At 34.6% G+C, this 16,603-nt stretch overlaps 1 protein-coding gene across 1 annotated transcript in view; it reads right to left on the bottom strand.

Moving 5' to 3' along the window:
* The window catches only part of LOC106868410 (exostosin-2), an 81,733-nt gene that overhangs the window by 60,258 nt on the left and 4,872 nt on the right, over positions 1-16,603 (bottom strand). The window contains exon 2 of the mRNA XM_014913643.2: positions 15,992-16,527. Within this exon, the coding sequence (XP_014769129.1) occupies positions 15,992-16,494 (503 nt within the window). The 5' untranslated portion in view covers positions 16,495-16,527. The remainder of the gene's footprint in view (positions 1-15,991; positions 16,528-16,603) is intronic.

Here is a 16,603-nt window from a genome sequence, read left to right as displayed (position 1 = left end):
ATATATATATATATATATATATATACAAACATATATGATAGGCTTCATACAGTTTCTGCCTATTAAATTCACTCACAAGGCATTAGTAGGCCTGGGACTTTAGTAGAAGACATTTACCCAACGTGCTGCACAGTAGGACTGAACCTGAAACCACAAGGTTAAGAAGTGAACATCTTAACCTTTCAGCCATGCCTGCACCAATCTTAAATCAATTTTGGATTTGGAATGTTGATTTAGTTGCTATTCTATAAAGTTTCTTTAATAATAAATTTCAGATGAAATAATCTTTTCATCTTTTGCAATTTTTATTTCATTTCATGGAATCTTTCATGTTACATTCACATAAATTTTATATTCAAATAATGTTTTAATCTTCAATAGGAAGGTTAAGTATCTAATTGAGTTTATTTCTTTTAAATTGGTAATTTATTAGGTAGTTTCAGGTGTTCAATCTTAGTTTTTTATTTGTAACATTTTAGTATTAATGTAGCAACCTAAATCTTAAAAAATGTTGATCTAATTTTTGTTAATTTCTTTTATATACGATGGATAAAAGCAGCTTTTTTTTTTAATTTTCTAAGTTAATTGCCTGTAATTTCATTAATAGATAATATAAAAATCTGCAATGGCATCTTATCTTTTATCTTTTACATGTTTCAGTCATTAAACTGTGACCATGTTGGGGCACCACTTTGAAGAACTTTTAGTCAAATGAATCAACCCCAGTATTCTTTTTTTCAAGCCTGAGACTTATTCTATTGATCTCTCTTGCCAAACCACTAAGTTAGAGAGATGTAAACAGACCAACACCTTGTTATCAAGTGGTGGGGGACAAACACGGACACATACACACACACACACACATATATATATATATATATATATATATATATATATATATGCATACATGACAGTCTTCTTTCAGCTTCCATTTACCAAATCCACTCACAAAGCTTTAGTTGGTCAAAGGCTATAGTAGAAGATACTTGCCCAGAGTGCCACACAATGGGACTGAACCCAGAACCATGTGGTTGGGAAGCAAGCTTCTTACCACACAACTATTCCTGCATCTATAGCTATAATCTTTAACCATTTCATTACCATATTTCTGTTCAAATATACTGCTTTTGTTTCAATTAATTTTGAAAATAATGAAGAATTTAGTAAAATAAATTTGCCAATATTAAGTTGATATTTGGAATGTAACTTAACTTAAAGTTTTGAAGGACAGTTTTAATTTAAATTACTTTAAAATAGTAAGTTTTAAATTACAGGCAATCTCAGGCAGTTAAGTCTAAATTTCAAATAAATTACGGTGTTTAAATAAATTATGGTGTTAAAAAAACAACCTGATGATACCCATTGACCAGGTATGCTGTGTGCTTCCAGTCAATATGATATATATATATATATATATATGATTAATGTAATTACAAACAGAAGGGTCAGAATTAATAGTACCATACCATCAACTTCTTCATCTAAGTATTCTCAACATCATCTTCATCTGAGTACTCTAAGCATCAACTTCACAAAATGGAAACAAAGACTTACACAGACTGATGCTAGAGGTGAAATATAACTAACTTGAGAGCATGAAACAATCTCAGCAGGGTATGAACTCATAACATTTTAGTCAATAGGACACATTAATCACTTAGGCCACTGCACATTTACACTTAATATAGGGAAACAAAAAAAGTCTTTGCTCAATGTAATGTTGATGACGCAAATTTCAAGACCCATAAATCTTAGAAATCCTTCAGAAAAGTAATTATGTAAATATGTGATATAGATTTTCAGTTAAAAGTAATCCCAGTCAACTATCACATTCTGTTATATGAAAGGAATATTTATGAATAAGTAGCAAATATAATTAATAGTTTATATTTTGGTGGTTCACCTCACCTACATGCATCAATAACTAGCTCACAGAAACATAGTTTCCTCTCTCTCTCTCTTCTACTACTACAACTACAGTAGCCTTCTCCACACAATGCTACCCAACCAATCTTTCTCTCATCTTACCATCACTGTTACTATTTTGTCTAATTTCCCACACCACACATGAAACACTTTTCACAATCCTTCCCCTCCAGAAAAGCAAATCTTTGGATAGGGAAGCCAAATTTTACAACCAGATGCTCTTCCTGTCACTAATCATTACATGTTCATCCTAAGGGATTTTATAGTCTACATGTTTTTAAAAGCACAGAGAGCAACTGATCATAATGTCAACAAGGAACACGAACATTCACACATGCATACACACACCACATACATGGCAGGCTTCCTGTAGTTCTTATCTACAAAACTGACTCGCAAGGCATCAGTTAATCAGTAGTTATAATAGAAGATGTTTACCCAAGGTGCCTACTATTCAGTAGATATTTATGTGCAGAGATGAATAATAATAATTTTTAAAAAAACACAATAATACACATGAGTGTAATCTAGAACCTCTTTCAGTTCCTTTTTCTTGAGGCTACCCTTTCAGGCAAACTCACTGCCTTATAGAGCAAAAACACTAATTTCGATAATAGAATAGAATGAAACATTGGGAACTTGAGAATAAAGAAGCCATCATCATTAGCAAAACCAAACAATTTATTAACAACAGAACTGAGCTGCACACAACCAACTGGCTATTATAGCTAAGTTATCCTGTGCATGCAAAGTACTTCCTCTATATACATACACACATATACACACTACAGAACAGAAAAGCTAGCTAGCAAGACCAAATCTTCAATCTCCTTGAAATATCAAAATAGATGTTAAAACACAGAGCACTCACTTATCTTATTTATAACTTGCATTGTATTGGCTTTTCAAAAACATAAACAACTTCAATGATACCATTATGAAATGTCCAATCTATGAGACAGATAATTAAATAGAATAAAGTGATATTTTATGACTAACAAAAAACTGATATAAGTCAGTACAAAAGACTATATCCACCACCACCTCCCACACATGCCTCTGTACAAATTGTCCTTGTAACATATCAAAAGAAATCAATATCTTAAAAACATGCCAAAGTTATTTAATTCTTTTACTTGTTTCAATCATTGGATTGCAACCATGCTGGGTTGTCAATCAAATTAACCTCAGGACTTAATTTTATAAGTCTGACACTTATCAAAATCTGCCACTTTTGCTGAACCACAAAGTTATGAAGATTTAAACAAACTAAGACTGGTTGTCAAGCTGTGAAAGGAACAGATGCAAAGACATGCACACAAACACACATACATACAACACCCTAAGCACTAGGCTGTATACCTCCAAACTTAAATGAGTCAAGGAAAAAAGTTTTCAGAGATAAATTTCAAGATTTATTTTCATAAACAAGAAATCTGTTCTTTAATGGAGGAGAAAGAGATCCATGGTCTGTGCCAGGCATTCTAACAATCATCTAAAAGCTACAAGTCTGCTTAATCAAGGATAATTGAGGCTACACAATAACGCCCACCCACCAAGCAGGTCGTATGTGCACATGAGTGCACATATACATGTCTGTACATGTATGCATAGCTATGTTTATGCAGTGAATGCTATAGAGTAGAGGAGGAGTTCTTTGCAAACACAAATTTATCATCATCATCATCATCATAAAAATAATTCCTTTATTGCCCACAAGGGGCTAAACATACAGGGGACAAACAAGGACAGACAAAGGGATTAAGCCGATTATATCAACCCCAGTGCATAACTGGTTCTTATTTAATCGATCCCAAAAGGATGAAAGGCAAAGTCGACCTCGGCAGAATTTGAACTCAGAACACAAAGACAGACTAAATACTGTTAAGCATTTCACCTGGCTTGCTAACGATTCTGCCAGCTCATTTGAACATTCACTTTTACATGCTTTCATAGATTAGACAGAATTCATTGAGACAGATTTTTTACAGCCTTTCCTGTCACCAACTGTCACTTGTTTTGGAGCAAGGTAATATTTTCCTGTAGCTAGACATGTATTTCAAGGAAGAAGGCGGAAAATGAACATCATCATTTGCATGATATGATGCTTGCTTAGAATCATCACATAATAACAAGAGAAGGATACAAACACAAATGCACACACACATATATATACACACACACACACACATATACACACACACACATATATACACACACACACACACACAACAGGCTTCTTTCAGTTTCTGCTTACTCATAAGGATTTGGTTGACCTGAAGCTATAATAGAAGACACTCACCCAAGTGGGACCTAACTAAAGATTACATGCTTAGGAAGAAAGATTCTTAACCAACTAGCCACTCTTGTGTCTATTTGCATGTATATAAACAGACAGACATGCACATATATATGTATATGATAGGCCACCACCTGTACATGGTTTAAATCAGTAGTTCTTATCCTTGGTTGATATAGCCCTTGTGGGTACATATAATATTTAATTATAAAAATACAGTAGGATTTTTTTATATACAGTGGATGGCCACAAAGGTCCAGTAAAGTAAAACAGGAATCAAAGTGGTCCATATGCAAAAAAAATGGTTGAGAACCACTGGTTTAAATATTCAGTTGTAGCAGTTTACAGCCACAAGCACTTCTATTTTGTGCGGTAAAAGCAATCTTGAGTTTGCGATACAATATTCTAGCCCCATGACATTATAGCCATTTGTTATTGAACTCTGTGCAAAATTCAGCAACTAGAGCAATGCACCAGCATTGATTTTTGCTTTAAACTGAAAAGTTTATAATTGTGAACAGAGCTTTATTTGATTTTTATTTATTGATTTCATCTAGAAGAGCAGTGTCAATGGTCTTCATAGACTAACCAAAACCAAGGAGATCAACATGGTTAATGTTTTTACTGAAAAGGCGGTGCTCCAGCATGGCCACAGTCAAATGACTGAAACAAGTAAAAGAGTAGTTAACAGCTGCAGGAAAAATATATTCTAAGAGGGAATTCCAGAAAGTTGATGTTGAGGAGAAAATAGACTGGATGTAAATGGATAGTGTAGGGGGTGGAAGGATGGACATAATATTGGTGATGAGAAGACAAATGAATTAGGAGTGTCTTAACAGAGATGGTTGAAGTTGACCAAAGCCTTGGGTGGATCTGGTAGACAGAAACTGAAGGGAGCCCATCATATATATGTATGTGTTTGTGTGCTTGTCTTGATATCACATAATGGTTCGCAATGAGCTGTACCACCATACAAACAATGTTGTTTGTTATCAGTCCTCCATAAAAAACATGTCTGACCAAGGGTAATAAATATTACCTTGCAGTGAAATAGGTGAAAGTTGGAACAGCAAGGGCATCTGGTTGTAGAAAAGCTGCCACAAGTTCTGTCTGACCCATAGAATCATAGAGAAAGTGGACATCAAAATAGTGATGATGATGTTGATGATGATATAAGATATTTTTTCCTTGAATGCAACAAATGTAAAAACTTTCATTAAATCTCTTTCTAAAGGATTATACAGAAACTAGTTAATATGAAATGAAGCATGACATTGGATATCTTACACAAATGTATTGGCCATGTTAGCTTCAACTTGCTTCAATTCATTTCACTGTTTTCTCTCTCTTTCGTTTTGTGTTCTTGCTTAGTGTAAAAACCAATTTCTCCAAACCCAATAATATAAGTATTTTTGCTGTTCATGTAATGTTAAGCTTAGCCTAGCAACCATACTTTCTCTCTCTCTCTCTCCCTCTTTGTATATGTGTCATTTTTCATCATATGTTTGTCTTCCTTTTACTTTAATTTTAATATTAATCCATAGAACCTTAATTCTTTATAATAATGACATAAAGAATAAAAGGTGGGGAAGGCAGGTGAGGATCAATAAAAAAGGAAAAATAAATAAAGCTATATTTTGTACTGCTAAACTCTTTCATTGCCTTTTTCTTTTCCTTTCTTCCTGTTGTATGTTTTCCTTTTAGGTTATTCCTATTGCCATCTAACAATATATATTATATATATATATATATATATATATATATATATACACACACATACATACATGCATACATACATACATACATACCTAACTATCAACCTGTATCTAAAGAGTCAGCAACTTATCTATCCATCTTGCTGTTTATATCTAGCTATCTATCTACATACCACATTACATATCTATATCCCTATCTATATGTATCTATGTACTCATATCTAACAAACCAACTTAGCATCAATCTCCTCACTGTTTATATCTATTTTTCTATCTATCTACATCTCTATCTAACTACATTTCTATCTAACTACATCTCTATCTATCTCTTTGTTTCTCTTCTATTCAATAAATGTCTTCTATTAAAGCACAGGCACTTATAACATTAAGCTAGAGTGTGATTTATTCTCCTTGTATTGATCTTACTTCAGACCACCACAACTCACCCTGAAAGGCAGACACAACAACACTACAATAAAAGAACAGGTTAAATAAAAAGATTAAACTGCCACGTTGAACTCCTTTAAATATGTCACCTTCCACCTAGGTATCAGTTAAAACAGCTGGGAATTATGTTGCACACACATAAATATGCATACACATGAGTGAACATGCACACACATGTACACAAACAAAAACCAAAAGAAATAACATCAAATAAGGCAGTTTCTAGTTCAGTGAACAAGGCAGAACTTTAAAAGTACCTGATACTTTAAACATTCAATTGATATACTTCTAGAAACTTCTGCTCTTCAGCTCCTTACTGTTGCTAAATAATATATAACCACAACAATCTCTCTCTCTCTACACACACACCACTAAAGACATCTACGAATGAGAATTATTTGCTGTCACTTCATATATATTTTATTTCTTTACACCTTTTCCTTATATTTCCTTTCAATTGTTGTTAGTTACAATAGCTTTCACCATCTTTTATTTTTATTTTTCATAGCTATTACATTGATTTTTATTTTTTTCATTTCCTAAATATATATATATATATATTTACAAATTGGAAGCAAATGTTCTGGTTCAGAAGTGTTCCAGAATTAGCAAATGCTAGTAATAAGTTTGGAGCACATAAGTTCTGTCTAGACTGGTGGGGTCAGCAAGCCTTTAATATCATTCACCTATTGATGGAATCAGTGAAACCTTATTGTAATTCCATCCAGCATCATGTAAATTTCTAAAATAAAATTTTAAAATATAATTAAGAAAAAAATTTCTTGATTTTAAAACAATAATTCCTTCTTTCCATCATGGTATTACTGTATTTTAATAAGAAATATCTAAGGTGATTAATGAAAAATGGGTGCAGGTGTGGGGTAAGAAGTTTACTTCCCAGCCACATGGTTCTGGGTTCTGTTCCACTATGTGGCACTTTGGACAAGCATCTTCAACTATAGCCTAGTGCCAACCAAAGCCTTGTGAATTGATTTGGAAGACAGAAAACTGAAAGAAACCCATTGTGTGTGTGTGTGTGCACTTTGTGCTTGTGTTTGTGCCCCACTATCACTTGACAACTGGTGTTGGTTTGTTTACATCCCCATAACTTAGCAGTTTAGCAAAAGATGACTGGTAGAATAAGCACCAGGCTTTAAAAAATTAAAACTGGGATTAATTTGTTCAACTAAACCCTTGAAGATGGTGCCTCAGCCTGGCCACAGTTCAAAGACTGAAACAAATAAAAGATAAAAAGATACTTAATGAAATTCATAAAGAACAATAAAAACTCAGTCTACTAATATTGATATAGTTGGAATATTTAATATGTGTTTGGTGAGCACTACTTATTTCATTGATATTTGGCTGGAAATTAATGAGTTTTGGCCTTATTTTACCTACTCTCTTCAAGATTCACTTCACCAATAATTCAGCATCCTTAATGCTCAAAATTGCTTCAGGCATTTATTGACCGATTGAAGTTAATACTAACTATCTGCAAGCCCAAAGTCTAAACCTTCATAGTCTTTTCGTTACATAACTGGTCAACCCTTTGATGGCAACAAACTCAAAATCAGCCCTGGTTCTATAACATAAACTTCATGTTTTTGAAATGATCTAAATCAGAACATTCCATTAAAATTTCATATTAATCTATATCCCAAACATTAGCTTAATAATGAGAAAGTTATTTTAATAAATGTTTCGTTAATTTCAAAATGAATTGAAAGAAAGGCAGTGTATTTTAACAAAAACAATGTAACACAAGGATTAAATGAATAAGCCAACAGGCTAAAAAAGAAGTAATGACCAAGGTAGAAAGCTGTCAAACTGACCAGGCTTCTTTTGGTTACAGTCTTCCAAATCCATCTACAAAGCTTTGGTCATCCCAGGGCTACAGTAGAAGACACTTACTTGCCCAAGGTGCAATGCAGTGAGATTGAATCTGAAACCACATGGTTAGGAAACCAACTTCTTAACCATGCATTTATACTTGAACTAAATTTCTTTTCAATTATCTAGTTATGGATTTTTGATTGAGCCTTACAAGTAGACAAACGTACAAGTAGGTCATTTGAAATCATTGATCTTAAAGGCTGTTAAATCCAGCTGTTGAATATTCTTTACTCAATGATGTAACAGTATATTATTTTACAGCAAGTCGATATCATAATGCTTCAGTTATTACATGTTATTATAAACATGGGAAACATTTTAAGTTAAGCAAATACTTACTCAACATGATATTGAACAACTGGTTTCATGATCATCATTTAACATTTGTGTTCCATGCTGATATGGGTTGGACAGTTTTGAGTTGATTTACTTGACTAAACGTTCAAGGAGGTGCCCCAGCATGGTCACAGTCTAATGACTGAAACAAGTAAACGATAAAAGATAAATAGCTAAAATATCAACATCACTTAATAAACTGCTTTTTAACATTCTGAGTTCAAATTCTGCTACGGTCCTTCTTTTAAGGTTGGTAGAATAAAGAACAACTAAAGTCCTGAAGTCAATGTAACTGACCTACCCGTCCTCTCAAAAATGCAAATCTCGTATCAAAATCATTATTATTACTGCATCATTATCATTATTGAAGATGAAAGAAAAAAATGTTTAAACAAAATGATTGGTACAGGATAATGAATGGAATCAGGAATCATAAAGGATAGACAGAAGGAAGAAGAGACAGACAGCAAAGAAAGAACAATACAGAAAACGAAGAAGCTAAGCAAGCCAATTAGACATAGAGAGAGCAGTGTAGATAAAGACAGAGAAAGGAAAGGAGGGAGAGTAACAAAAGAGAATGAGAAACTGTAAAGAAAGAGGGAGGTGAGTAATAGTTGCTGCTGCTGATGAATTACCTACATTCTAGGAATTTCATCAACTGTATGTGGGGGAGGATGAATGTCAATCAGGGATATATAGCATTCAGATTGAGTATTCATGTAAGTGTTGTTCTTGTTTAGCTCCAAGTAGGCCCTGCAGAAGATCTTTAATCAAAGGCATTCCAGTCATGGCCATTTAGTCTTTTATTTTCACTACACTGGACTACATTGTACTTTTTTTGTAAGGCAGTAGGGTATAATTTGAGAAAGATTTTGCAGTAAATATTTATTATTACACTCATTTACAACTATCATGTGATTGTTAAAATAAGACACACACATGATGGACTCCTTTTAGTTTCCATCTACCAAAACAACTCACAAGGCTTTTGTCAGCCTGGGGCTATAGAAGACACTTGCCCTAAGTGCAATACAGGTGAACCTAAAAGCAGGGGATTGGAAAGCAAGTTTCTTAACTACACAGCCATACCTGCATCGGTTCCAAACACTCCAATGGACCTTACCATAAAAAAAAAAGAAAGAAAAGTATTATAATTACCTCATTTCATCCAGATAAGACTTTGAAGGTTTTGGAATGATAATGAACCTTGGAATTGTTTATAAATGTAACATACAACATTAGTAATCTCTGATTGGTAGACTTTCAGAATAGCTATCACTGCCTCAGAGAGAAAAAAAGAGCAAGGAATTGGGTGATTGTTTCTTCAAAGAATTTTTGTTCTAAGAAATTTATTTATTTTACATTTTTGCCTTCAAATTCTGTTCCCTTTTCCAATAAAATTTAACTATTATACCCATCTCATGTGATGGGTGTAATAGCAAAAACATTGATTTTGCTGCTATTTCTAGCAGGTCAAACGACCACTTTGAGGCTGCTTCATTAACTCATGATGTGTGTGTTGTGTATGGATGTGCATGTAATACTTAATCAATCAAAAATGTTAATTGGTGACGGCAGTATGAAGAACTGAAATACACAGCAATTAAACAAGACATACTCCTTCAATCTCTCCACCCCACCCTCAGTAACAGAACGGACTTCCTTGATTGACTGTTTAAATATAATTTTAATAGAAATACTTCATTTCTGTTAGACGGACTCATCAGTTGTCACGGGATAAAAGGAAAATGAGACAGCAATTTAAAGAAATTACCAAAAATAAAAACTTGTGAAACACACACACACTATTCCATGTCTGCCTAAAAGGCTAGCTTGACAAAAAAATACAAACCACAACACAGGTGCAGGCATGGCTGTATTGTTAGGAAGTTTGCTTTCTGGCCACATGGTTTCAAGTTCTGACCAACTGCATGGTACCTTGGACGAGTGACTTCTACTCTAGCCATATTTCAACCACAGCCTCATGAGTGGATTTGGTAGATAGAAACTGAAAGTAGTCTGTTGTATATATGTGTGTCATCATCATCATCATCGTTTAACGTCCACTTTCCATGCTAGCATGGGTTGGACGATTTGACTGAGGACTGGTGAAACCAGATGGCAACAGCAGGATCCAATCTGATTTGGCAGAGTTTCTACATCTGGATGCCCTTCCTAACGCCAACCACTCAGAGAGTGTAGTGGGTGCTTCACTGACAAACAAGCAGTGTTATTTATTTCTAGTATTCCTTGCTGTGGAGAAATATTACCTTGCTTAGAAACAGGTAAGAGCAGGCAACAAGAAGGGCCTCTGATCATGGAAAATCTGCCTTAATAAAACCTCATCAGCCCCATGCAAGCAAGGAAAAGTAGACATTATAATGATGATGTTGATCATCACAAGTATAACACACACGCACACAAACACACACATATATTAGTTTCAAATTTTGGCAAAAGACCAGAAGTTTTGGGGGAGGGGCCAAGTCAATTAATCAACCCCAATGATCAACTGGTACTTATTTTATCAATCCCAAAAGGATGAAAAACAAAGTCAATCTCAGCAAAATTGGAACTCAATGTAAAGACAGATGAAATGTCACTAAGCATCTTACCTGACATGTTAATAATTCTACCAGCTTGCCATCTTAGCACACACACACACACACAAATTGAAAGCAAGACATTGATATTTCCTTACTAATGTTGTATGTTACATTTATAAACAATTCCAACATTCATCATCATTCCAAAACCTTCAAAGTCTTATCTAGATGAAATGAGGTAATTATTAATACTTTTCTTTCATTGCTTTTTTTATTATGGTAAGGTTGATTGGAATGTTTGGAACAGATGCAGGTATGGCTGTTTAGTTAAGAAACTTGCTTCCCAATCTCATGCTTTTAGGTTCACCTGTATGGCACTTAGGGCAAGTGTCTTCTATAGCCCCAGGCTGACAAAAGCCTTGTGAGTTGTTTTGGTAGATGGAAACTAAAAGGAGCCCATCATGTGTGCGTGTGTGTGTGTGCCTTCTTATTTTAAAAATCACATGATAGTTGTAAATGAGTGTCAGTCTTACAAGCAAAGCCATTCATTTCTAATCTTCCATGAAAACATGTCTAGTTATGGGGAAATACTACTTGCTTACAAACAAATGAGGTTTGGAAACATGAAAGGCTGCTGCCCAAAGAAAATCTGTTTCAATGAATTCCATCAGAACCTTGCAAGCATGGAAAAGTGGACATTAAAATGGCAATGATGATGATGATGATGATTCATTGGAATGTTCTGATGTCTATTTCTCCTTTCTTTATCATCATCATTTTATGTCCACTTTTCATACTGGGATAGATAAGACAAATTGCCACAGTCAGAATCAGTACATATTCTGAAGTACTGCTTATGTAGATAGGTCACAGTAACTGTATCTCAGTTAGTTTCTACAGCTGGAAGCCCTTCCTAACAGCAGCCATTTTACAGATAAGTGTACAGGGTGTGTTTTTCATGGCAGTAGCATTAGAGAGATAGCCATGTCTTTGACAAAACAAAAGAGTCTTCATAACCTTAAACTTTACAGCGTGTTCAGAGCAAGCCCTATCAGATTGTATACAAAAAGCATAGAACGACATCTTCGATATAACCAAAAGGATTTTACATACCTGCTAATGAAATTTACACCTCTGCTTATGAATGTTTGTCCTCTATGCTGGCATGGGTTGGACGATTTGACAAGAGCTGGCAAGCCAGAGGGCTATACTAAATGCTACTGTCTGTTTTAGCATGATTTCTATGGCTGGATGCACTTCCTAATGACAACTATTTTACAAAGTGTACTGAGTACTTTAGTTGTTACACCAGCACTGGTGGGGTCACCAAGTAACTTGCAAGACAAGACAACGTCCCCTTAATTGGTGACAGGGAGTATCAAGGGAGGTAACTTTGTACCAGTTGATGAGAGGTTAAAAGACTGATAGAAGGACAGAGATAGGTGTCTTGCTGTAGAAGAGATACAAGGATATCCCAGTTGGAGAAAAAGGGAGGAAGATAGAGATGAGGAAGGTAGGACAGATGGTGGTGAATATGATTCAGAACACAGCTTCAAGGCGCAGTGGAGAAGAATAAGTGAAGTGATACAGAGGATTGTACTGAGGGGGTGGGGACAGAGAGAAAAATTTCATAAGAATATGAGGGGAGATGGTTAGATGGGATAGAGGTGGCTGTAGTAACTAAAGGTGAGAGATATAGGAATGGCTCAGGGGGAGGGATTGTTACATACATGACGGCATTGGGAATGATAGAGGATAAAGGAAGTGTTAGGAATGGAGTATAGCACAGAGGAAGGAGCTTGACTGGAAGAAGATAATGAGGAATGGAAACTGTTTTGGGGAGGGGAGGAGAGGGAAGGTAAAGAAAGGGTAGGTGTGTAGTTTGTACTCACTTTGCTTTCAGGTGATTATGGTAGTTGAATAATATCAGAGATAAAGAAGTGAAGAGTGTAGAGAATGAGATGTGGGGGAAGTTTGATGGGAAGAGCAGTGAGAACGGGGCAGAGCTTTGCACATACAAGCATTTACTAAGGTGGTTTTAGGATATCAATTCTATTGTGGTGGGTAGGTTTTAGTTATTAATAGAGATTCCTCAGGTGATGAATGAAAGACTTAACAGCATACCAACCTAAGTGTTACATACTATTTGTATCTTTTCACATTTCAAGTTTAAATCATACCAAGATTAATATTGTCTTTAATCCTTCTGGAGTTGATAAAATAAGTACCTGTCATTTCCCATAAATGGTGATGTCAATGTCCAATGTAACATAAATTCATCTGTAAACATGAATATCGACAACTTCATGAACTACATGTGACATACAAAGGCCACGTTAGATCTTATATTGAAACACCCACACAAGAATAGAATCTATATTAATGATAAAATATAATACAAAACTCAATTACAAATCTTAACACATCCTATTAATTAATTAATATGAAATACCATGACCAAACCATTTCCTGATTGCTGAGAGATACCAGATGTCAATAGTCACAAGAATTTTCCTTGAACCTTTTAATATCAACCTGTCTGAGACTGCCTTTTATCTTATGATAAAACTTCTTGTTCAAAGTGATCTAAATTAAAACCTTCCATCAAAATTTCATGTTAATTTATTTATGTATCAAAAACCACTTTAATAATGGTTTCAAATCTTGGCACAAGGCTAGCAGTTTCAGAGGAGGGGTTAAGTTGATTGCAATGACTCCAATGCTCAACTGGTACTTATTTTATTGACACTGAAAGGATGAAAGGTAAAGTCAACTGTTACAAAGTTTGAATTCAGAATGTAAAGAAACAAAATGCCGCTAAGCATTTTGCCCAGCACAGTAACAATTATGCCAGTTCACCACCTTATACCAACCAGTTTAATAATGACACTGATTTTACTAAGTTTCTTCTTATTTTCAAAATTAATTGAAACAAAGGCAGCATATTTCAACACAAGAGTTGACCCTTCATTAGTCACATGGGGTGTGTTGTTAGCTGAATTTTTTTTAAATGCTCGTAATTTCTAGTTGGCAACTTATTTTTTGGCTCCCTTCCTCTACTCTTCTGACTCAGTGAGTGTGTGCTGCAGGTTGTGTGGTGCAGTTGCGGCTCAGTTGTCATGGAAGGTAGACATCATTTTGTCTAGTCACCCCATGTGACTAACACAGTTCAAGTTTTGATTTAATGCATATTGTAACGGAGATTGCTTGTTATGTTATTTTTTCATGTTAATATTCATCACAGAGATAAAAAAAATTCCACAAAATGGTGTATTCTGTGCATATTTTCAAAATAAATATGATCTGAATCTAAGATTTTTTAGTTTTTCCTTAATTTTATAATTTATTTTATTGTATTGTTTTATATCAATCAGCTACAAGGGTTTCAAACTTCTAAGCAGTGATTTCAGATATACATTCTGAACCAAGAGAATGAGTATATTTTACATAATACTAAAACTATAAACGTTTTTGTATTGAGGTGGGTAAATACCCCATGTAACTAACCATGTTCAGCAAGGTCAGGTGACTAATGAAGGGTTAATAATAATAACAAATGAGAAACAGAAAACCCAACATTCCTATGATTTTTGCCACATGTGTGTGCCTGTGAAGGGTGCATCATACCCTTAAAAGAAGTTAAAATCAGTATTGTAAAGTAAATGAAACATTTGCTAGTTTTCCAGTAGTGATACCTACTTTCAGCCAGATGGAGTGAACAAATGAGAGTTACAAATCAAGTAATTAGGGAGAGGGTATATACTAAATGCCATACAGAAAAATTTTCAAATAGGTGCAAGTATGGCTTGCTTTGCAACCATGTGGTTTTCAGATTCAGTCCCACTGTACAGTATCAAGGGCAAGTATATTCTATTATAATCTAGGCTTTGTGAGTAAATTTAGTAGACAGAAACTATGCAGAAACCTGTCATATATACATGTGTGTCCCACACTGCATGAGTCAGATGGAATTTGTTGAGGCATATTTTCTATAGCTGAGATACCCTTCTTGTCACTAACTCTCACTTATTTCCAAACAAAGTTTGTTTGCATTCCCATTACTTAGCAGTTTGGCAAAAGAAACTGATAGAATAAGAACCAGACTTTCAAAAATATATACTGGAGTTGATTTGTTTGACTAGACCCTTCAAGGCAATGCTCCAGCATGGCTGCAGTCCAATGACTAAATCAAGTAAAGGATAAAACAATTAACTGAAATTTGCTTTTTAGTTAGAGAAGGAAAACCAAAACCTGGTGTTAGCTGTGACTCTTGATTAAAAGAGGAGATAATTCCCAAAAAAATTTCCATACTTGGAGAGAAAAAATATCTGTTCTTTGTTAGCAGATAAGGTGACAGCTGCAGACATGTTATAGTTTTATTGAGATGCAGGCATGATTGTGTGGTTAAGAAGTTTGCTTCCAAGCCACATGATTTCAGGTTCTGTCCCACTGCATGGCACCTGAGGTAGGTGATTTCTACAAGAGCCCCCAGGCTGACCAAATCCTTGTGAATGGATTTGATAGAGAGAAACTGAAAGAAGCCTGTCATGTGTGTGCATGTGTATACCCTTTTCTTGACATATGATGGTTGTAAATGAGCATCACCATCATACAAGCAACACTGTTCATTTCCAGTCTTCTGCAAAAAAAAACATACCACAACATGGGGAAATATCTTGCTTGAAAATAAGTGACAATTGGTGGCAAGAAGGGCATCTCAGCTGTAGAAAATATGCCTCAACAAATTCCATCTGACCCATGCAAGCATCGGAAATTGAATGTTAGATAATGATGATGATGATGGAAAATAGAAAAAAAGTACTTACGAATGTAATGTTGCAAGGGCTTGTCCCATTTCTTCACTTCTAAAAGTGTTTTGATTTAGCATGTCAATAGATGGAACAAATATACAAGCAGACTCCGGCGAAAGTGTATAAAATGGACTATTAGCAATTGTCTGTACTATTTCCATAAATTCAGGAGAGATGGGCTGAGAAATACCAATTCCTTTCTCATCCACAAATTTTTCAAAAGGATATATGTAAACACTGATTTTGGTATCATCATTGTATCCACAGTGGTAAACATCCATACATGTGTGGAAGATGCAGTCTTGGTTATGAGGTAATGGCTGGGAGCTAGTTGACAGGATTTTAACTTCTCTACTTTTTTCAGCAGTTTGAAAATTGAAATGGTAAACTTCAGATGGCTTGTTTGAATTAGGCCAAAACAAAATGGCACTTAGCAGTAATACAAACAATAATATTAATATAAAGAATTGGTAATTGTTTTTATAAAATGTTCGCACCACTCTAGTTCTCCCAACCATGGCTGGTAATTATTTTTTTAAGAAAAAAAAAAACTGAAAAAGAAAGAAGAAAATGTGAACTGAAAATATTTGCAAACTTTATGAAGAAAATAAAGTGCAGGTACAACAT

This window comes from Octopus bimaculoides, chromosome 2 (genome assembly GCF_001194135.2).
Source record: "Octopus bimaculoides isolate UCB-OBI-ISO-001 chromosome 2, ASM119413v2, whole genome shotgun sequence".
In the NCBI taxonomy this organism is placed as follows: domain Eukaryota; kingdom Metazoa; phylum Mollusca; class Cephalopoda; order Octopoda; family Octopodidae; genus Octopus; species Octopus bimaculoides.
The sequence above is the reverse complement of the archived record's forward strand: the minus strand, read 5'-3'. Positions and strand labels throughout refer to the sequence as shown.